We start from the raw sequence: 23311 nt of genomic DNA on the forward strand, positions 1-23311 counted from the left end.
GCTTTTCTGCACAGTGCCAAAAACCTTACTGAACTCTGGGCAGACAACATTTCTCTCTACATGAGTATGTATATGTACGTATATTTAACATTATTTACATATCTAACCCATGTACATATCCCATGTCCAGGGGCACTCCGGGTGCACAGAAGATCTGCCTTCACAGTGTGGTGTTTTTAGCACGTAAACAGTCCTCAATCACGCTAAGGATGAGGGGGAAAAAAACCGGAGAGGACATTTTCTAATGCAATTCCCATCAGGACATGGGCATCGCACACTCCGGAGGAATGACGTCCCGGTGCACTGGCGGGCACTCAGGGCTCGCCCGGCCGGTACTGAGGGAACACCCGGCCGGCGCTGAGGGAACACCCGGGCCGAGCTCGCCCGGCCGGCCGGCGCTGAGGGAACACCCGGGCCGAGCTCGCCCGGCCGGCCGGCGCTGAGGGAACACCCGGGCCGAGCTCGCCCGCCCGGCCGGCGCTGAGGGAACACCCGGGCCGAGCTCGCCCGCCCCTCAGCAGCGGCGACACCGCCGCGTCACGGCCCGGCCGCCGCGCCCTTCCGGCGGCGCCACGTCACTTCCGCCGGGCCGGGCAGGACGAGATGGCGGCGCTGGGCGAGCCGGTGCGGCTGGAGCGAGGTGAGCGCGGCCGCGGCCCGGACGGGCGCTCCTGCCGCTCTCTGCTGCGGGCGGCCGGCGGCGGTGGAGCCCCCGGCCCGGCCCGGCTCCCGTCACGCAGCCGCAGCCCGTGCCGAGCCCCTGGGCGGCCACCCCCGTCGGCCGGCCCGAGGCCGCGGGGCGGCGGCAGAGGCAGCAGCAGCTATGCCGCTCTTCCCTTGTCGCCCTCCCGCAGGAGCTCAGCCACTCCTCTCCGCCGGGCGCAGCCGCAACCGATTTGAACAGCTGATCTGATTTGAACAGGTTTCCGTCGCTTCTGGCTCTTTCAGGCGCGTCGCTGGGACCGACCTCTTCGACTTTACTTTTATACAGTCCCCGGAGGTTTTTGTCGCGTTTCATTTTGCGGCTGAGTTTCCGTGGGTGCACTCGTCTAAGGCCTTCTGTAGCTGTGTCTGCTCTGCCTTCGCCGCTGTTAACGCTTCAGCCAGCTCTTACCCAGCCTGCCATCGCTTGGTTTCTGTTTCTCTCATGGGATCATCTTGAACACAGCAGAATTCTTAGTATTTTAAGTTCAGTCTGTTAGTTGTGTGTTAAGAATAATAATTTACTTATTTTATAGAAGACAGCTGACACATGCAGGGGTCCCTCTACACTTGTTCATGATTGCTCTTTCTTACTCTCTCATATTTATGTTTTCACCCCTGTTTTTCCAGTATGTAGTCTCAATTTATATTGTTAATACACGCAGTGTGTAACTGAAATTAATAGCAAAACAGATAAAATATAGAACTAGTTGGGTATTTTTGTGTAGTATGTTTGTGACATTTATCCACAGTTTTTAAGAAACAACTGCAAATTTCCTTCAGTGTGTTTATCCGGTACTGTGTAATGTCCACAGATGCCTATATAACAATATAGATGATTGGTTTACTGGTATGCATTTAGGACAGTAGGGATTGGGAAATGAAATTTACACGGGAAATAATTACTGATATTTAGAAATCATGTTTTTGAAAAGGAAAACAAGTATGTGAATTATAGGTGATTAATCTGACTTTCTGCACTGCCATTCCCACTAGGACTTTTCCTTATGATGCTAGATTTATTTTTATAGGTGTATAACACACTGTGCCCACTTTATTTTTATGGTATTATCACCTTACCTACTGAAGAACTCAGTTTTTTCTTGTCTTGCTAGCCCTGCTTTCCATTCCACAAGGGAACCACTTGTAATGTGTGAGTTGGCCTGTAAACAGTGAGTTATGTAAGGTCTTTTCTTCACAATCCACAGCTCATCTACTCTCTCTGCTCCAAAGCTTGTTAATTAGGGCAGCTGCTTCAGCAGTGGATTAGTTGTACTTGGAAGGTCTGCAGACTTAAGGTTCAGGTCCTGTCCCTCACTTCACTACCCTGCCACTACAGTCTGTCCATGAAAACAAACAAATCTGCAGAGTTACTTAGGGCTCAGTGAAACAAAGGAGCTGTTTGGTCTTCAAGCATATTGGTCTTTTTAAGAAAAGAAGAAAAAGAGAGCACTTTATAATGGACCTACAAAAGCAAATCCTTATTTACAGAAATAAGTGTTAATTGTATGGGGTTGACTGTACGTAGCCTGATGATGAATCGTAATTAGCTTCAAAGTGAAAGTCACTAATGTTGTTGGCATATAGCATGAGAAAAGAGAGAATAGTGTAGAAAATGAGCTGATTTAAAAGCTTCTTAAACTTCAAAAAGTTACTTTATGCTTACCACCAGGGCAGTTGGCAATTTTTGTGTCTTTTCTCGTCCAAGCTCCATTGCAAACACCTCCACCCAAATTCACTAGAGGGCAGGAATGAAACAACAGTTAGCATTTTGATTATTCTTACAGTTTAGTGGTGACATGTGCTAACTCTACATACAGCTTATGAATCCAGAATACTTGAACAGAAACAGTGGAGGTGGTTAATCAGTAGTATCTATCAGGATGCTGTGTTTTTTCTATATGTTTTGGTCACGCTTGGAGTGGTAGCATCTTGCTGGCTTTTCCCCTCCCCATTCTTTTAGTTTAAATGTTTCTTTTTTTCAGCATTGCAGTCTAGTATCTATGATCACAAAAAAAATATTTGTGAAGAACTAGCAATTTGGTATTAAAAGGAAGAAAAGGTGAAAAGAAAAGCAATTTTTCTGTTATGTATGGATTTGTTTTTACGGTTGGTTTTACGGTTTGGGATTTTTTAATTGCCCATCTCTGGAGTTGTATCTACATTGATCCTTGTTGAAATCCATCATTGGAACGCTTCTGTACTATTCATTTTGGTCTGTGGTGCTGAACAGTTGGCTAAGCTATAATGTTTATATTGTGAGGAAGACAGCTTTCAGCTGATCATATTCCAGCTAGTAATTCAGGAGGAAACAAATTGCATCAGCACAGTAGTCAGCAAGCTTTTCTTGAAAAATGAAAGAAAAAGTTCTCGGCAAAACTCTTTTTCCTAAAGCAATATTGCTGGGATAGATTGAATATTCAGCTTTTGACTTACAGTGTGCAATGCAGTTCAGTAGAAGAAAGTTGTGCTCAGTTGCACTTCCACACTGGTATAATGGGATCCTCTCAATAACACAACAAAGCTGCTGGGAACAAAGTGTCCTGCTGATGGGATGTATTGTCTCTATCTACCTGAGTAAGAAGTGTGGTGTGATAAAAGATTTACTGAGTACTGAGGATCTAACTTTCATGCTGTGTCTGACTGCTCTGGGTTTTTACTTTATAGCAATAGTCTTGTCCTTTGATCTGGAAACACTTTTTTATAAAAGCATGTCCTCTGCTTTAGTTTCACCTAAAATTAATCCAGTTCAGTGTATCCTAATCACTTTTTGAAAAGCTGATTCTGTGTTCTTAGTCTGTAGTTAATGAAGGACATGTCTGGTTCCCAAACAAACCAATTTTACCTTAGGGTAAAAAGTGCTGCATCATTCAATGTCTGTTAAGAAATACAGGTAGGAAGCATATCTAATTTAATGACAAAACATGAATGTAAAAAAAGAGAAATTATCACATGGAATTCTGGTGTCTTAGTTTCTACAGCTACTCCTTGTATCAGTACTTCGTTGTCATAATTTAAAATTCCTTGCAGAATCCTAATCAAACTGATAACAAGTTTGTACACCTTACATCTCAACACAGTTCATAGGCCACAGGCTCAAGAATGGCAACTTGGATTATTACAGGCACATAAAAACTACATAGTCTTTATGTGCATGTAATAATCATTTGTCTGAAAACATCTGCGAGTGTTTAAACGGTAGCGATGTTGTAATTTCTAGATTTGCTAGACATTTCTCATTAATATGTTGGATTGCTGCAATTGCCATTTGATCATACTTCAAGTTGATCAGTGGGCTACTTCATGAATTAAATACTTGTCTTGGTTTGAAAAGACAGGTGTCTGCTAAGGAAGGCACAAACCTCCCTTGAAATGGAAAAATGTAAACCAACCCCCGCCTGATTTATTATAATCTTGAAATCCAGGGGCTCTCAGGCAAAGATATGGGAATAGGAATAACAGTTCTTCACTAGGAAAATTAAAATCAAGATGAAGAAGTACAAAAAAAGAAAACCAACAAAAAACCAACCCACTGACAGAGTCAGAACACAGCCTGGCACCCTGTTGGGCAGGGTGTTGGTAGCAGTCCAGTTAAATGATGGCTGCAATCCTCCTGGAGTGACAGATGTGGTTCTGTTGAAGCAATGATCCTGTAGAAGGATGAGTTTTCCTCTGAAGGTCCTGTGGTGTAGATGGGTCTGGTCTCTCTCTTCTGGGAATTCAGTGGACAGAGGCTGCTGTGGTGTTGCAAATCTCCAAAGATTCACAGATTGAGGTGCTTGGCTCCTCCCCTGGGTGGAGCATCTCCCAATGGGATGATGTAATTTTATCAGTCCTGCAGTGAGACTCAGTGGCCCATGAACAGAAGATATCCCCCAGGTATGAGGGCTGGGTCATGGAAGAGATAAAGAACACTGCCCCAGCTGGTTTCAACACAGTAATAGAATACAAACTTCTGGTTACATCTTTCATTGCAACCCAAGACAGTAGTACATTAGTCAGTTCTGCTATTGCTGAACACATGGGATTACTAAGAACTTTGGTGATTTTGCATCATTTAGAATATTTTTAATTTCACCAACTATTTTGAATTTAAATTAAATACAAAATATGTATTAGGAAATATTTTTAAAAGTAGTTGATTTTTGATTTTTTTCATTTTGCAATTCTACAAATAGCAAATATTCATGCCTGTGTAAAAATCTTCTCTGTAAAACTTGGGATTATTAGTAGAGAATTTGGGTTTTGATACAGCTTTGCTTTAGATAACTGATGCTTGTAAAGCTTGGAAATGCTTGCCAGAAAACACTAAGTTCTCATGGCACATGGAAACATTAACTATGATCAGAAGTAATACGAGTCTCACAGCTGTAGTACTTGAGCGGAGGATTTGTTTCCAGTCTGTGTGCTTAAGTTATACCTTGTTTAATCAACTGCACAACCTGGTCTCCATCTAGTAGTTTGTAAAGTGTGTGTGATAGTTCATGTGAGTGGACAGAACACTGCCGTGGGCTGTGTCTTGCCAGTGCACTTCACCCTAATTTCAGAACCTGAACCCTACTACATTTTCATCCTGTTACATAAGTGCTCTCTTTATTCACTCCTATTTTACAAGTTCATGGCTATTGCACATCCTCTGTGCTGACGTGATACCACTGGGTGCATTCACATGAAAAATGAGTACCTAGAGGTTAATTACAGAAAAAATTAAGTAATGCATTTGGGACATAGCAATGTCCCAGACTTCATCCTGTTCTAAAATGATCCATGTGTTATTTTATATAGTAGATTAATCACTGCTTTTTTGTCTTTGTGATAATGAAAGTAATCCTTTCGATCCGCTTTTCTAAGAGATTGTTCTAGATCTGTTCAAGAACTTGGGTGTTTCAGAATAACCACTAATGTAAGAATTTGGAAATACAAGTGAGGGATGTGAATGTAGTCTGCTCTCTGGCACTGCCAAGAGAATGTCATATTGCATTTGATGCCTGTCTTGAGTCATAATGGTCTGGAATCAAATCCTTCACAGAGTTCAGTTTCACAAAGCAGCATTTATGAGGAAATGGACATCATGAACTCTTAGGAAAAAGTTTCAAGGAACTGAAAGAGGTTTGGGGTTCAGTACTCTAGACTGGAGATACTGTCACTCAGCTGAGAATATCAAAAAGAGTTCTGTTGGTTTTAAAAGCACTTAAGGAGGGAAAAGAAATAGGCTAGATAGTTCTCAGCCCTCTTCTATGGGAAGTATTGAGTGTACCTTACTGAACTAATTTTGGAATATAAAAGGAATGTTAGCATATTTGATAATATTATAGCTGGTGTTAACAAAATGCTGTCTATAGAAGATTATGAAGTATACACTACCAGTACTTTAATACACATACCAATATTTCAGTCCTTTGAGGAAAAATTGGATTGTATTTACAATATTCATGTCAGTGATAGCTCCAGGTCTGTTACAGGGTTGTTGACATGGTTGGTTTATAAAAGGATGAAAGTACAGTGTTTCATTGTAGCATAGATTTCATTTTGTAAATACATAGTGTTATGGGTAACTTAAAGCATAGTTTTAAAGGGTATGCAAGTGCACACACACAGACAGCTCCATTAACTTAATTTTTGAAAAATACTACCCCCAAAAATACCTTGAAATTCCTCAGGCATTTGTCATTACTCGTGCTTTATTTTTTTTTTTTTTTAGACATCTGCAGAGCAATTGAGTTGCTGGAAAAATTACAGAGAAGTGGAGAAGTGCCACCACAAAAGCTACAGGCATTGCAAAGAGTCCTTCAAAGTGAATTCTGTAATGCTGTGAGAGAGGTAAGTTGATGTAAGCAGTTAGCTTCAGTTAAAGACCAGTATGATTTACCTTTTCCTTTTTATGCTCAGTGCAGTAAACTGATTTTGAACTTCATAAAGCTGTATTTAATTTACAGAGCTTAATAGAACAAACCTTATTTTAAAGTAATTTGAAAATAAACCAATTTGGGACACCATAGGTGTGTAAAATAATGGCTTAGTAGCAGATCACTTCTTAAAGGTTCTTTTGAGAGTCTGTCCTTACTGGCAGCTAGCAGGGTGTTATCCAGCTGGCATGTAAGAACAGACAAAGTACCAATTGCCTATGTTATTTTTAAGCCAAATCTATGTCATCTTTAGGTGGAGTCTTGTGCCACCTCATCTTCATTCCAGGTATTCTTTTGGAGACTTTCAGGTGATTGGATGTGCTATTGGTGTTACTTATGTTAATACTAATGATAACAGCTGGAATGATTTAAAAAATCTGTTTGTAGACACAGGTTTCATCTTGATGTTTTCATCCTGTTGAGGACACTGTACTTATTGCTTAGCAAGTACAAATGGTTGTCAAGGAGATGATGTGGCTTAGCCTTCAGTGCAAGCACCTCCTTAGCATTAGTATTCTTATTGTCCCTGTGTTTTCAATCCTATTTTTTCTTTAAATATTCAATTAGTTGCTAAAGTTGAAGGAAAATTTGGGAGTTTGTGGGGAGGGATGGGTTTGGATGATTTGGGTCAGCAAAGCCTTGAAGAGCTGCCCTTAAGTGATTTTGTGTGCATCCATATTAAAGAGTTCCAGCTTGAATCAAGCAAGAGAAAATGAGTCAGGCATGCAAGCCTAGCCATAAGTATTTCCAAAGTCTGGTGAAGTCTGAGTACTGTGGAAAGGGGGAAGACTTTGGTTGAGACTGAGCAATAAAAATGCTGAGAGATTTGTTTCTTCATAGAACGTTAGATTGCCTGTTCTTGTTGTGAATCAGGGAGTAACACTAGAGGTGTGTACTTTTAATTTACACAGTTTTGAGTTGCACCTGATATTTTGTTACATTACCTAGGCAGAAAAATATCTGTTTTATTCATCCTGAAACTGTTTTGTCTCTAAAGGTGTATGAACACGTATATGAAACTGTGGATATCAGCAGTAGCCCAGAAGTTAGAGCTAATGCAACAGCAAAGGTAAAAGCCAAACTATAACTTGCAAAAAACACAGTAGTTTATTACTTCAGAAGCAGAGGATTATATAAAATTCAAAAGGATATTATCTAGATGTCTGATAAAATGGATAAGCTTAACAGGTTATTCAAAGCTGTAGTGAGACTTGTTTTAAAATTTCTTCAATTTCCGTTTTATTCTTGGACTTCTGAATTTTTCATGCTAGTGTTGGTGTGTAATTTCCTGACATAAGGAATTAATTGTCTCATTTGTCTTAACATTTATGTACTTTGAGATAAAATACATTTTCAGCCTGCCCACTGTGTCTAGCTGAAGGAACTGTTTAATTTCTAATAAATGAGCAAATCTTGTTTCTCACAGGCCACAGTAGCTGCATTTGCTGCTAGTGAAGGTCATTCTCATCCCAGAGTGGTTGAACTACCCAAAACTGAAGAAGGTCTTGGCTTCAACATTATGGGAGGCAAAGAACAAAACTCTCCAATTTATATCTCTCGAATTATCCCTGGAGGTATAGCTGACAGACACGGAGGCCTGAAACGTGGAGACCAGCTGCTTTCTGTAAACGGAGTGGTAGGAACCGGTTTCCTCTTTTCTTTGTGTAGCAGTAACTGCTTGTTTCCACTTGAGGGGGCACCGAGAATACACATGGCACAAGCTCGTTGTGTCTTCTAATCTTGGCAAAATACTTTCTTTTTGTTCTCACAAAACAAATTTGCTTAGGCTTCTGTAGACTTGTGTGCATTGAGAGTTTTAGGGTTATGCTTTGGTTATCTGTCTCAAAAAGGAACTGTACCATATATCTCAGTATTTCATATTCCAAGGGGTTATATAGATGTAGTCAAAGAATTTTGTAAAATACAAACTGCCTTCCTTTTTCATCAAAGTTTCATGATGCAGATTTTTACTAACAGAGTTTTCTGCACCTGCTAAGGTAGGTAGTAAATTATGCTGTGTTGCTTTTGGCTGACCAGATTCTCATTTTTTCCCAGTAAAAATGCTACTGCATTTTCACATGATGAAAACTGTAATGAGATGGAACTATAAAGTAATGTTACCTTGTATGGTATTTTTTTTTCGTTCCACTTAACTATACTGAGCTTCAGAAGCAGACTTTTTACTGTATTTACTTATGTACTGTATGTCTTAAGTGCTGACGTGGATTTTTCTTTTATTTTAGTAAGTATCTTCTTCTGAAGTATTAACAATACAAAAAGTAAAACTGGAAAGAAAAGGTTATGGGCAGGCTTTGACTTGAGACAGCTTTCAGTCAAATGCATGTAAATATCTCCCAAACACTTGCTTTTATTTACAGAGAGGCTGTATGCAGGCTTAAAATTAATATTCTCATCATTGCGTCTGTAAACCAAATTTTATTTTAGGACTGAGGGTCAAGCTAGATTCTGGGGGTTTTTGACTTTTGAAAGGAATAGTGACTGAGTACAGACGCTGTATATCTGTACTGTAAGGCCTTCTGGCTAGCACAAATCTCTGACATACTCGATTCCTGACTATTACCTGGGAGTGCAGCTGTCCTTTTCAAGAGACATAACAGAAATCATAGCTGTAGGGATGCAATTGTCCTTGCCTTGGCCTTCTGTTATTAGGAAACGTTGAGGGACTGGTGCAAAATTCTCCTGAAATGAGTCCTTCCTCACCCACAGACTCTTAAAGACAACAAAACCACCACTCCACCCAAAAGTGAACCTGATCATCAGGCAGTTAGTACAGCTAACAGTGACTCTGTGTGTGCCTGCACATGTATAAATACATATAGCTGTTGTAAGAATACAAAAATGAGTGCATAAATTGCTGTTAAGAACACTAATGTAGTCTCAGAAAAATCATTGTCATCTGATATTTACAGATGGAATCCTGTCATCATAATACACAACAGGCATTTTCTTGTGATTGTAATTTATACTTCAGTAACAATAAAAAAATGCTGCTGCAAAGACTGCAGGGAATATGACTGAAAAACAAGTTTATTTTTTTCAGGTGGGAGATCTTGAGTGCACTCCAGAATTTTGGGTGTTTTTATAGAATTAAACAGAACTCAACAAACCTTTTATTATCAGTTTTAAACTGAACAGCCTACACATCCACTTGAATAACAAAAATGAAAACATTCAAATGTATGTGTTGTCTAAGTCTGATAGAAGAGAAATAACTTGGGTTTTTTTTTTAACTGTTGTTTTTCTTTCTGTAAGTAACTTTATAGTAACGGGGAAACCCTCCAATCAACAGGTACATCACCTGCCTTCTAGCTTCTAATAGCACCAGTGGGAGGTAGGCTTGGAGTAGTCCCGTCATTGTGTTTAATAAGTTTGGGAGAAATAAGTTTTGCTGATAAAATGTGTACTGCCCAGGAATGTATAATTGGATGTAGTTTTTAAGAGCCATTGCTTAAAAATTGTAATTAGATGAATCTCGTATAATTCTAAGAAATTCTGAGAGTTGTTTTAGGAAAGCGTTTTTATTCTGGTCTTCCTGAGTTGGGTGAGGCTGTTGAAAATCAGTTTAGAGGAAATGAAATTGAATGTCTTGGGTTTACTGAGGGACACGTGGAGCACTAAGATGAGCAGCACACTACGTGTTAGTTGCTCCATTGCAAGTACCCAGTATGCACCGTTTTGCCTTGTTATGATACAGGGTAACATCAAGAAGGCAGCTATCTTTGGCAATTTATTAAGCAAATTGACTGCTAAATTTAAAATGCATGCAAAAGAAGAAAAATAATATTAAATTTTAAGTAAGTATTCTCCTGAAGCTTTTGATTTTTAAGTGTAATTTCATAATTGACTAAGGTTATCATTGCAGAATTTAATTGTCCGACATAAATCTAAACAAGATTTTTGCACTATTCTTTTGTTAATACTAATTAGCATTTTTATCATCCCCTCACTTGGTTTTTTGAAACATAAGTCTTGAAATTGAATTACATTGTCCTTACACAGTCTTGAAAATAGAGTACATATAAATACATGAATATAATTGTTTATATAGAATTGTACAAAAAACAAAATAAAAAAATCTGTTTTCAGTTTGTGCCTTTACTAATACTGAATGTTTTATACTTCACAGAGTGTTGAAGGTGAACACCATGAAAAAGCAGTAGAACTGCTGAAGGCAGCTCAAGGAAAGGTTAAATTAGTTGTGCGATACACACCAAAAGTCCTTGAAGAAATGGAGTCAAGATTTGAAAAAATGAGATCAGCAAAACGAAGGCAGCAAAATTAACACTGTGTGCAATAACTTAAAGAGAAAATATATATCCCTTTTACATTTTATAGTTTCTTGTGACTCAGTTGATCCAATGCCTGTCATTTTTGTAGAATCATGGAACAGTTGAGGTTGGAGGCTCTAGATGTAGTCCATTCCCCATTGCCCATCTCAAAGGAGGGCCAGCTGGAGCAGGTTGCTCAGGAGTGTGAAAGCAGGAGTATTAACCATCTCTAAGGGTGGAGACTCCAGAAGATCTCTGGACAGTCTGTTCTAGTGTTCTGCTCTCCCTTACACTATGAAAATCCATTCCTATGTTTAAGTAGAGCTTCTGATATTTCCACTTGCACCCACTTCCTCTTGTCCAGTCGCTAGATTTACTGGGAGGAGTTAGGCTCTTCCTTTATCCTCCCTTTCAGGCATTTACACAGGTTGGTAAGATCACCCAAGCCTTCTCTTCTCCAGGCGAGAGAGACAATCCCAATTCTCCCAACATCTCCTTGTAAGATACTCCAATCACTTAATCAGCTTTGTGGCCCTTAACTGGATACACTCTTGCCCATTTCTGTTTTAAACTGGGGAGCCCAAAACTGGACCCAGCATTTGAGCTGCATCTCACAAGGACTGAGCAGAGTGGAAGAATCCCCTCCCTCAGCTTGCTGGCAATGCTCTTTCCAGTGTAGACCAGGAGACTTCTTTGCTGCAAGGGCACACGGTGGCTCGGGGCTTGCTACTGTTCTCTGCAAGGCTGCTTTGCAGTTGCTCAATCCCCCAGTCTGTGGATTGTTCCCCCTCAGTGTAGGACTTTGCACTTTTCTTTGCTGAACTCTTTGAGACTCTCCTTTGCCCATTTCTCCAGCCTGCTGAGGTCCCTTTGAATGGTTCACTGAGAGTGTGGTCTGTCCCATCCCCTGGGCTGTTTGTACAAATTGGGGACCCCAGTACAGGCTCTGGGGTGCATTGGTGGTGATGGGCATCCAGCAGGGCGTTCTGCCACTGTTCACAACAATCTGCAGTTCAGCCAGCTTCAGAATGTTTTCAGTCTCCTTCTGTTTCACAGTTTAGAAGGAATGTGTAGGTTTAGAATGGTCTAAAATGCCCTGGAAATGCATATATGGTAATATTTCTGTTGATATTTTTAATAAGACTTTTGTCAGACTTCAAAGCCAGAAAGTGAATTTACAGATTTTTCAAAAGCATTTAATAAGACATACAATCAGCATCCTTTTTTTTCCTCTTTTCTTTTGACATTTCTTAGCATAGAATCTGCTGGGGTTTTTGCTAGCTGATTTTTTAAAAAAAAGAAGATTCTTATGTAGCAGTATTTTCGCACTTTTCTTAAGAATATGTTGTATGTCAACTACAAAATGTAATCACAATCTACTGTGTAGCTGATAATGATACCAGATTTTGTAATGTTTTTGGTAAGTACATTGTTTTTACACTTCTGCTAAATTATAATTCACCATTCTGGAAATTGTATTACCTCTCCTGTAAATAATTTACAGTTGGTGTTCTTATATAATGATGTTGTAATAGCCAACATTTACAAATTTACAACAATCATTCCTGCAATTTACATTATTTTGTACTAATTTTGAAGCAGTTGTGGGGAAAAACATGATTGCTGTATGTAGTTCTGGATTGACTCTCTAGATGTATTTTTATATTGAGAAACAGAAGATATATAAATGCAGTGCAACAGAATTCCAGATGTTTCCCTGACTTTTTGCTGTGTAAAAGAATTATTCATCTTAATTGTCATACCATTGTTGTCTTTTTAGTATCATTTACTGTAGTCTTATTTACGTATTGAATGTATTGGTTCTGAAATTATTAGTACCTAAATTACTGATTGTTACTAAGAGTAAAATGATCTGAGTCTTATATGCCAGGTTACTGTGACATGTGAACTTGTCTGGGGTTTTATTACTGACTGCTCCTAACTTGGGGGATTCTTGTTTGTACTACAGAAGTACTACATCACAACTGCTAAATAAGGACATCTCCATCTGTAAACAATTACTGTCTTATCTCATGTGTTCTTGATGGTGGCATGGGTTTTGTGTACCATTTTGAAAATTTCTGGACATGGATCCACTTCTTGGAATCTCCCAGGTTTGATGCTGTACTTGTGTAGTTTAGGTTTTGGGTTTGGGGTTGGGTTTTTTAAGCTTCACCTTTTGAAGAATTAATTTCATTGTCTACTGGGCATCAGTTCACTTGTATGGCAGCTATGAGTACATCCTAATTGACTGTTAGTAATTTGATTTTTAGAGGCTTAAACTGAAAAGTGCAGTTCTTGCTGTGTGGCTAATCCCTAGTCTTATTTCACATGAAGCAGTATGTGAAAGAAAGGAAAAGGTTAATAATCTAAAAATCACAGCTTGAGGCTTGTGCTTTGTCAGTTGATCTATTTGAAAAAAATAATGGTTGCTATGAGCAAGTGAGAAATGTGATTGCTTTCTGCACGTTTGTAAGCATGGGAAGCCTGCAAAGAGAAGTTTGGGAGATACTGGTAATTTGAAAATGCAGTATAAATATTTATCAGTTAGATGACATTGAGCACTGAATTGCATGGTTGGTTTTATGTCATAGGCCTCTTTCTAAAGGTCTCATGTTACTGATACAACCATGTTGTGGAATTGTATATTTTTATGGAACAACTAATGTTTAAAGTACTGAGACCAAAATCACTAGTTAGACCAATTGTGGATGTGTTTTAATTTAATTGTTAATTAGTAGAGATACATTTTAGAGCCATATATAAATATATATATATAAATATATTACAGAAAGGTGTGGATACAAGATAGGAATGTTCATTTTACGAACTGTGTCCTTGTATTACTGAACAAGAGGTGTGTTTTGTTATTCTAATGAAATACTTTACTGCAGCTAGAGCTGCTAAATGCAGTAGCATTTTCATTATGGATTGTAGCATTTGGTTATGGTTTATCAACTACAAAATGTGGAGAGGTGTATCTGGGCATATAAATAGTATGTGTAGAATTGGATAAAAGTTTTTAAATTGCAGTAACACAAAAATAACAGTCAACTAATTAATAATCATATTTGATACTATGAGAATCCTTTAATAAGAAGAAAAGGGTCGATTAAAATACTGCAAGAAACTTGATCTCTGTTACTACTGAGCAGTGCCTGTACTGTGTTAATATGCAGCCCCTACACACTTCTCATATTTGGGTATACAAACAGATTAAGAGGTATCATTTCTGCAAGTAACTTCTGCATCTGTTGCTGCTGTGAAGGATCTTTGGGTTTTATCAACAGAAAAATAAAAATTCAGTCTCGCACACATTGTGTTTGTGTGTTTTTCTTCCGACTTTCCATTTTGAGTACAGGTTACAGACTGCTTTAATTGGCTGTTTATAGTCTCTAGGGCATAACATAAACACCTGCATGTGTGTGGGCATTCGAAGAGAGAAGCTTTAAATCTGTGATTAGTTTGTCTACTGGTTGCTTTTGAATCTTCCCTTGTCTACGCTGTGATTTGCTGGAGAAAACAAGTGCTATAAAGTATCTATAGTAGTTTGAGCCTTTTCCATTTTTGAGAAGTCAGCTACATAAACTCAAAGATGCATATTACTCTGAGTCAGATATTATCTTTTAGTTGTTTGAATCAAGTGTCTCATTCTGAGTCAGATCTTTTAACTGTTGAATCAAGTATCTCAAGTAATAAGATACTGAATTTCTCTTAAGTCCTTCAAAGGACAACTTGTAAGTTTGTTAGTAAAATGTTTCTAGAGTTAGGAACTGAGATTAACATAGGAGAAAATGCTTCAGTTTAGAATGTAAAATAAGTTGGGGTTTTGTTATTTGTTGTTTTTTTTTAAATTTAAGTAGGCTGGACTGTGAACTGAAAATACATGGAGAAATATTATGTGAAAATTTGATGTGATAACAAGATAACACTTGAACTGGAAATAAAAACACGTTTTCAGTTTTATTTAAAAACCAAATCATTTCCATGACCTTTCTTACGACATTGAAGGAAGTCAAAAAGCAAAGTTGGAATTGAATTGATACAAGGAAAGGGTGAGAGCATGGTTGGTATGTGAATATTGGAATTACAGGGAAATCACAGATACGGTGCAGTTTGAGTTTCTGTGATTCTTTGTCTTTCAAAATCCTGATGAGAAGCTGGTTTCACAGCAAAGTGCGTGTTGCAGTGTTTTACAGAAAGATTTCTGTAGTTTGGAGAGTCTTAAGATGGCAAACTCAACAGAAGACATCTGAGATTCAGAAGTGGGCCTCAGGATAAAATTTATTACTAGTTTTAATTAAAACCAAACAAAAAACCCCAATAAAACTGCCCTTTAAAAACAGGTTAGAAATAATTTGAAGTTTTGATGTGTTACTGATTCTTGTTCCTTTAGAGACATGTCAGGTTTCAAGTGACAAAACCATGAAAAGTAAAACAAGCTCTGTATCCCTCACCTTTGTTGGCTTTAATTGTGTGGTTGTTCGGGATTTTTGGGGGCTGGGGTGAGTAAATTGAGCATTTTATTGGTAACCAAAGGTTTAAAATAAATCTGCACAGACACATGCTGATAATTTCTTTCCCACTCCTCAAAAAAAACCCAAACTAAACCAAACAAAAAAAGAACCAAAAGCCTTGTCACACATTGTAAGGCTTAAGAAACTGGCTTACATTCCAAAATGAGCAATCCTCAGATTGATTCTGTGTGACTTCTGTATCTGTTTAATTTTATCATTTGATATATTGATAAATCTTGTCCAAAGAATGGCTTCTGTTAATATAAAAGCTGGAGTAAGATGGGTACATTACAGTATTTCTGGATGTCTCTGTTCAGTCTTTTAAAGCCTTACATGGAAATGGTGCCCTGTGGAGAACTAGAGATACTGAAACAATTGTTTCCTCCATCTAAAGTAAACTTCCATGTTGTGTTCCCCTCTCCTACACACAATTTTTTAGATTAGAAAATATAAAATAGAGTATTTTCCTGTCTGGTTGATCTCATTTGATTGAATACAAAGCAAACGTGGCTCTAAGTGTTATTCAGGGTTTTGTGTGAAGTTAATGAATATTTTTTTTCCATCATAACCTGTTTCAGGTACTCAGACATACATTCTTCTGTAACTCTGATTTCTCCCTGGCTTTCTAGAAGATAGATCTGTAGAGGGCAGAAAATTAAAACAGCCAAGCACTTCCCTCCCAATCTCACCAAAAAGTCATCTTCCTGGACAATGCAAGACTGAGTCATCTAATTCTAAAAGTAAGTAAAACCACCTGTATTTGGTTCTTACCTAATTGCAACTCTGCTTCTCTGCCTGAGCAGTAGAGTAGCATTGTCTGAATAAAATCTAATCAGTGCTGGAGAGTAGATAGCTTAAAGCAGGGAAATAAGTCATCAGGTGTTCCACCTCCTTCAAGTGGCTGTAAGCAAAAGGCAAAAGTTAGGAATTTATTGCATTCCTGGAATTGCAGTAGCATATAGAAGTCCTGGGTTTGAATTTTAGTTTGAAAATGCCAACTGTTTACTGAGCATGTATTACCTTCCATTCTTGTAAATGACAGTGAAATATAGTGGCCCACTTTGCTTTCCCCTGACATTACAAAAATATGGAAAGCAATGGTCAGAACATCCAAGCAGTGTCAAAAAGTGTAATTAAAATACACAAGTAAAGAACATTCAGAGCCATCTGAGGCTCAGGCATTTTTAGACCTTAGACCTTTTTCCTTACTGCAGAATGCTAATTTGGATTGTTGTGGACTTGCATTGTGCACATTAGGCATTGGTCATCACACATAATTAGACATACAATGAAACTAAAGCAAATATTAATTTTGATGAGTATTTGAGGATCTTTCTGCAAAATCCTCATAGAGGGGTTTTAGAGCAGTCCACAACCTCCCCTAATCCTCTTAAATATTTGTATTCTATTGTATTTTGCAAAAACAGAACAAATAGTTTGTTTCCAGAAGGCCTCAATCTATTGCTAAGAAATTGTAGTTTTTATAGCTGGCATCATAAATGTTTTTGAGAAGTGGGAAAAATACACTAGAAGAAAATGAAATACGTGTTTTTACAGTTTTCTGTGCGATTTTATTTGAGGCAATTTATTTATTTTTTTTTCCTTCAGGAAGTCCAAAAGTGAGCTGTCCCTCAGCATGAGCAAACAGCTTAAGGTGCAAAACTCTTGGTATATTTATTAAAACTTGTTATTTCTTTGGCAGGCTCCTGACTGTAACCTTACTGAAGCCTGCAGTAGCCATGAGTTTTTTCAGTCATCTCTATGATAAATGTGGATGCCTGTGAAGTTGTATTTGTCTTGCTGCTTCACAAAAGGATTATAGAATCACAGAATCCATTAGGCTAATCCAAAAGACTTCTGAGGTCGAGTCCAGCCTATGACCAGCTACCTTGTCAACCAGACCATGGCACTGTGTGCCACATCCATCTGCAGTAAATACCTGCAGGTGACTCCACCACCCCCCTGGGCAGCCCATTCCATGCCCAATCACCAATTCTGTGAAGAAATTCTTCTTGACTCCAACCTGAACCTCCCCTGGCACATCTTAAGACTGTCACCTTGTCCTGTTGTTGGTTGTCTTGGAGAAAAGACTGACACTCAGCTGGCTCCAGCCTCCCTTCAGGGAGCTGCTGAGAGCATTTAGGGCAGCCGTGAGCCTCCTCTTCTCCAGGCTAAACAGCCCCAGCTCCCTCAGTCGCTCCTCACAAGTCATGCACTCCACGCCCTTCATGAGCTTCGTTGCCCTTGTCTGGACCTGCTCCAGCAGCTCCAAATTCCTGAATTCAGGGGCCCAGAACTGCACACAGGACTCGAGGTACAGGGGAAGAATCACTGTCCTGATCCTGCTGGCCACACCATTTCTGGTAGACACCAGGATGCCACTGGCCTTCTTGGCCACCTGGGCAGGTGCTGGCTCGTGTTCAGTCGCTGCTGACCAGCACCCCTAAATCCTTTTCTGCTGGGCTGTTTCCCAGGCACTGCTCCTGGCCTGTAGCACTGCAGGGGGTTTTTGTGGCCAGAGTACAGGACCCAGCACTTGGGTCTTGCTGAACCTCCTCCATTGGCCTTGCCCCATCAATCCAGCCTGTCCAGGTCCTTCTGCAGGGCCTTCCTGCCCTCCAGCAGATCAACACTGACCCAACACGGTGTTATCTGTGAGATTGCTAATGGCAGGCTCAATTCCATCATCCAGATCATTAATAGAGATATTAAATGTGACTAGGCCCAACACTGGTCCCTGGAGGATCAGACTGTCAGGGACCAAAGACAGGTCTGAGCCCTGACATATTTGGTCCACGATTGTGCACGTCAACAAGATAATGTGGAAGAACTTATTGTTAGCTGGTAGGACTAACCTTCAGAAATGAAGCTATGTATTGGTCACCTGGTGGGATTTATCCTGTGAAAGGGGAATAATAATATGCCATAAAGCCCTTGTTGGCATGGAGGTGTGATCAAGGGCCGCTGTGACCTCATCTCATGCGTTGGCCCCATGTGAGATGATGTTGAAACTGGCCACTCCTGAGGAAGAGATATAAGGTGTGGTTCCAGGGTGGAGGAGAGAGGATGACATGATGCACACCGTGTTCATCCAGAGGACACCCTGAAGGTGTTCTGCCCTCCTGCCTCTCCTGCTCAGGGAGCCATGCTCTATCTCCTTCTCCTGCTTGTCAGCTTCTCCAACATCCAGGGGTCAGTATGTATTTATTGCTAACTCAACTAATTAAATTGATTTGCTTTGCTATTTTGACTGTGTCTTGAGTTTTTTTGTGCGTGGACATCCTCCTGAATCTGTAACAGACACCATTGGTGACTGGCTGCCAACTGGATGTGGCACCATTCACCACAGCTCTCTGGGCCTGGCCATCCAGCCAGGAAAGAGTGCACCTGTCCAAGCTGTGGGCTGACAGCTTTTCCAGGAGAATGTCATGAGAGGAAGTGTCAAATGCTTTGCTGACATACAGGTAGACAACATCCATGTGTACAGCATGTCTGAGCTGCTGGTGATGTTAGGCTGACCTGCCCTACACTCTGCATATGTCGCTCTTCTGACCCAGCTCCTCCTTCTTCTGTGCAGTCCTTGCTTTGGCTTTCCCAATGGTAACGTTCCAAAACTTAGATGAAAAACACCAGATCTTAGCAGAACTTCTTTCAACCTTACAACATCAAACATTCACAGCAGCCTGCATCACCCTATCCATTTACTACTTCCCCTGAGCAAAGCAACTTCTTTTCTCTCTTAAGTATAGGTATGTCGTTATGGTTTCTTATCAACAGAAGAGACAAAATTCCATGAGAGAAAGAAACAAAAGGAAAAAATCCTAAACTCCAAGACTTGGTAAATGATAGATCAACCTGATGATAAATTCTAATCAGTTAATGTGCTTTCCCTTCTTCCTCCGGAGATATAAACTGGTTAAAATAAAGCTGGGATTCCTCACTTACTCCAGTAACAAGGACTCTGCCAGAGCCTATTGAGCCAGTTGCCTTTTAATTAGAAGAGATTTTTAAAAGTACAATTTAAAGTCAATTCTACTGAAACTATGGCACCCGTAGATCAGTAATGTCTATATTCCTTCAAAATAATAAAAATACGAATTTTTGCTCCGCTGCAGCATTTGAGAGACAGAGAACAACATAAAGTGTTAGTGCTGAGGAATTGTGTACTAAAACAAAGCAAACACAACACTTCTGTTCACCTTTAAAGCTCCATGTACAGGAAGAAATTGATTTCATGCAGTGACCTAGTAATTTCAGAGGATGTGCCAAAAAAAGCTATCTGGCATAGGTGCAACATGATTTAAAGTCAGCTCATTGCATCCAGGATGTTAATGGGCTAATTTATACTATAAATTCTACCCAAAACTTAGGAGGTGTGCATCCCCAGACTCTTCATCATTGTTCTAGATACATATCATATTATTGGCTTTTTGCAAATAGTAAAATGAATGTTATATGTATAATGTTGGAAGAAAACTTCGCTGTATGAAACTTAGAAATAGTGGTGTAATACATATATATATATATATTTAGGCTGTAGTATGGTATTAAAATAAAGACTGCTTTTGTTCATATAACCCAGAGAATGAAAAGATAGTCAGAACCCACCCCCTGCATTCTTAGATTATTTTATCCAGATGAAGACAGAGGTGACTGGAGTTCCAAGGGAGGAATTTATTGAACCTCTGTTATCAGGGAGTGAGAGACTCAAGAGAGCCAGGAAGATTGATCTGTTGGGGAGGGGGGAATTGAAGCTAAACAAAGAACCATCTAAAACTTAAGAAGAATGTTTGAATCATGCATAAGAATTTATGAATATGCAAGAGATTTGTGTTTTTAAGGGACAATCCTTTGTTAGTAAGGTATACTCTTGGCTGAACGCTGAGGCACCTGCCCATATTTGTTCATTTTGCTTTATTTCTGTCTCCTAATCGCCTTTTTATTAAATTTTTAAAATTATACCAAAAAGGTGAACCTCATTTTTCACAATCGTGATATTAAAAAGAAACAATTTGTTACCACTACACTGAAAATTCTTCATTACCAAATTATTACATTATGAATAATTGTTTCCTTATAAGATCCCCAGTATTTCTTCATGTGCATTTCTTTTTCCAAAGCATCTGAAGATAAGTTTACTCCTTTACATGACTTGGTCTCTACTATAATTCTTTAAAATAGGGTTTAAATAGAATTCAGACCTATGTATTCCTTAAGCTGATCCTCTGCATAGGCAGATTTCACCCTTGAAACACTGCTTTATTTATATTTTTAATCCCTGGTGTATGTCTTGCTTTCAGTTTTATACTGGTCAGCATCTTGGTGGCTTATAAAAAAAATGAGGTTGTACAACTTAAAAGATGTGACTCTTCTTGTTTCCTGTGGAGGATCTCAGGGAAAGGGGTAAGGCTGCTCTGGATGGCTGAGCCCACTCCAGATGCTGCTGGAGAGCTCCTGTCTGCTCCTGCCCACTCCCCATTCAAAGTGCTCTTACTGCTGCTTCTCAACTGGTCATATATGGTGAAATGTGCCAAAATGAATAGAACGTATTTTGGTGGATATGGATGCTGCATTTTTATGCATTGACTCAGTGACCAGGCTTGGCTTTGATCTGCTCAGCTTTGTTCTTGCAGGTTGTTTCCCTACGTAGTGGCTCTGACTTCACTAAATTCTACATATTTCTTTTTAACTCCTTTCCTGTGAAGTATTTTTTCAGCACATATAAACTGCCCCAGCCATGAGCCGATTTCATTTCAGTTACCCTTTGATTTGTCTTAATGTTTAAAGTATTTCACTCTAGAATGTCTGTAGAAAATCTTTATTGTGCTGTGTTTCTAATGAACATTCCATAGAAGAAAATTTATCCTTAAATGATCTGCATTTTAGCACCAGGCATTCCAATTCCTTTCAAATGAAGGAGGGTTCATTAGCTCTGTCTTCCTTAAAAATACATTGAGTTACTGCAGAGTGCCTACAAAGTGATGCTGAAATCTAAACCAGGAGGCAAGTAGTGAGATGTGGTGGTGTTGTGCCAAAGGCCTGCAGTTTGGGGTGGGCAGGGGTTTCACCTGAAAGTGGGAGAAGCTCAGATTCTGACCGGGGGAGTGATGACTCACTGGCACAGGCAGCCAGAGAAGCTGTGGCTGTCCCAGTCCTGGAATGGTTCAAGGCCAGGTTGGATGGGGCTTGGAGCAACCTGGTCTAGTGGAAGGCATCCCTGCCCATGGCAGGGGGACTGGAACTGGATGATCTTTAAGATTCCTTCCAAACCAAACCTATGATCAAGCTGCCCATTGCTGCTCGGGGTTGGGTGGGTGTGGGAAGCAGGGGAAGGTACCCAAGAGACAGGGATTTGATGCTTTCTGCCTTACACATACTTTCATACAGTAAGACAGAGATGTTTTGTACTGTCTATTTACAGTGGGCTGCCTCTAAAAGTTGCAAAATACAAATTAAAGACTGTTCTTTTATTATAAAAACTCTCTAGCTAGAATACAGACTGATAAGAATATTGGACTAAACCCTGAATTTCATTTCCAGTAATTTTGTCCTAAATTGCTTTTTAATTCCTGTATAGCTACCTAATTTCAGCTGATGACTGGGTTAGAGTGACAAGACAAAATTAATTTGTTATGATGCTATTATGGTGTCCCTTTTTTTTCAAGGGGATCCTGTAGTACTGGAGGAACTCCAGATTTAATTCTAGACAGCAGAAGACCTGACACATCTAGGCTGAAAAAGCCAAACAAAAATAAAAGAAGAAAATAATAAAAATAACAACACTCCACACACACTTTTATGAGCTGCCCTCTTGTTTGGCTTTGCCCTATCCAGTTCACAGAAGGTGTTGGAATAAACTGCCTGCAGTCATTCTCTTTTAGCTATGCTACATCTCATTTCTGCTTGCAGCCCAGCCCACTGCATTTCAGAGGCATCTTTTGGAATAATTGAGCAAGGATATCATCACCAGGCCAAGCTGTAAAATATATTATGCTCTGGATCATCGAGGTAATGCATACACAGGAACAGGTGGTAGAGACACTGCACCATTGGAAGTTAAGCATTGTTTACATATAATGGTGATATTTAATCATAAGCAACTTTAAAATTAATTTTCTCTCAGGTTTCTATTTAATATTTAACTTGTATATTTATTCTTTCACTCTCCATGTGCTGTTTCTAAACTATGGATCTTAGTGGTCTTGCTTGTCCTCATTAGTTTTTCTTGTTTTACAGAGGCATAAAGTAGATATTAGGAAACAAATTTTCCGGGAAAACTTTTGCCCCTACCAAAATAATTTTTTTTTCAATCATTTTTCTGAAGTTTTAAATTGTTTCTGTATTTCTGCTATACAAAGGTTTGGATCTTTGCCTTCATTTTCATAACAAAGAATTGAACTTGGCTGAGCCTTTCTTGTTTCCTGAAGGGACTTCCAGCTTTACTTCAACTGAGTAAAAGTTGCAGCCTTTTTTGTGGGAAGAAGTATACTTCCATTTTAAAGAGAACTTGCTTTGTCAGTGCAGATATTCCAGACTGTTCTTTTTCCACACACAGCAGCTCTATGTCATGTTCTCCAGCAGAACTTGAATTTCCTTGTGTCGTGGTTTAGCCCCAGCCAGCAGCCAGCTAAACCCAGTGCACCGTGTAACTAGAATCCGAGTGTTAATTGAATTTCCCAGTGGGGCTAAATAGCAGCAGCAGCTTTTGCACGTGATGCTTCTTCACAGTAAGCTTTGGATGAATCCTTCAGGTCCATTTCTAGCCCATTGCAGTGTAAAGCTTATTTTTATCACTAGACAGAGATAAAATTTAAAGCTCTTCGAAACTGCATACATTTCTGTGTTTACATATGCATGCTGAACTGGGTCTGGGCAATCCTTAGGGAGGGGAACAGCC

General features: G+C 39.4%; 1 protein-coding gene and 1 long non-coding RNA gene across 2 annotated transcripts; both read left to right on the top strand.

Moving 5' to 3' along the window:
• Positions 1 to 481: 481 nt before the first annotated feature.
• Positions 482 to 14210, top strand: LIN7C (lin-7 cell polarity scaffold C). Its single transcript, XM_086895602.1, has 5 exons — positions 482 to 640; positions 6404 to 6522; positions 7606 to 7677; positions 8035 to 8244; positions 10756 to 14210. The coding sequence occupies exons 1-5, from the start codon at positions 604 to 606 to the stop codon at positions 10909 to 10911; spliced, it is 594 nt and encodes a 197-aa protein (XP_086751728.1). The 5' UTR covers positions 482 to 603; the 3' UTR covers positions 10912 to 14210.
• Positions 14211 to 15992: 1782 nt separating this feature from the next.
• Positions 15993 to 18656, top strand: LOC147652381 (uncharacterized). The gene is made up of 2 exons (XR_015288677.1): positions 15993 to 16154; positions 17117 to 18656. It is a non-coding gene; the product is annotated as an uncharacterized LOC147652381 (long non-coding RNA).
• Positions 18657 to 23311: the final 4655 nt, after the last annotated feature.

This window comes from Cyanistes caeruleus, chromosome 6 (genome assembly GCF_971803275.1).
Source record: "Cyanistes caeruleus chromosome 6, bCyaCae1.hap1.1, whole genome shotgun sequence".
NCBI classification, from domain to species: Eukaryota; Metazoa; Chordata; class Aves; order Passeriformes; family Paridae; genus Cyanistes; species Cyanistes caeruleus.

Coding starts and splice junctions, on each gene's coding strand:
- LIN7C (XM_086895602.1), top strand. CDS start 604: ATGGCGGCGCTGGGCGAGCCGGTGCGGCTGGAGCGAG. Junction 6,523..7,605: donor TCTGTAATGCTGTGAGAGAG/GTAAGTTGATGT, acceptor TTGTCTCTAAAG/GTGTATGAACACGTATATGA. Junction 8,245..10,755: donor TGCTTTCTGTAAACGGAGTG/GTAGGAACCGGT, acceptor TATACTTCACAG/AGTGTTGAAGGTGAACACCA.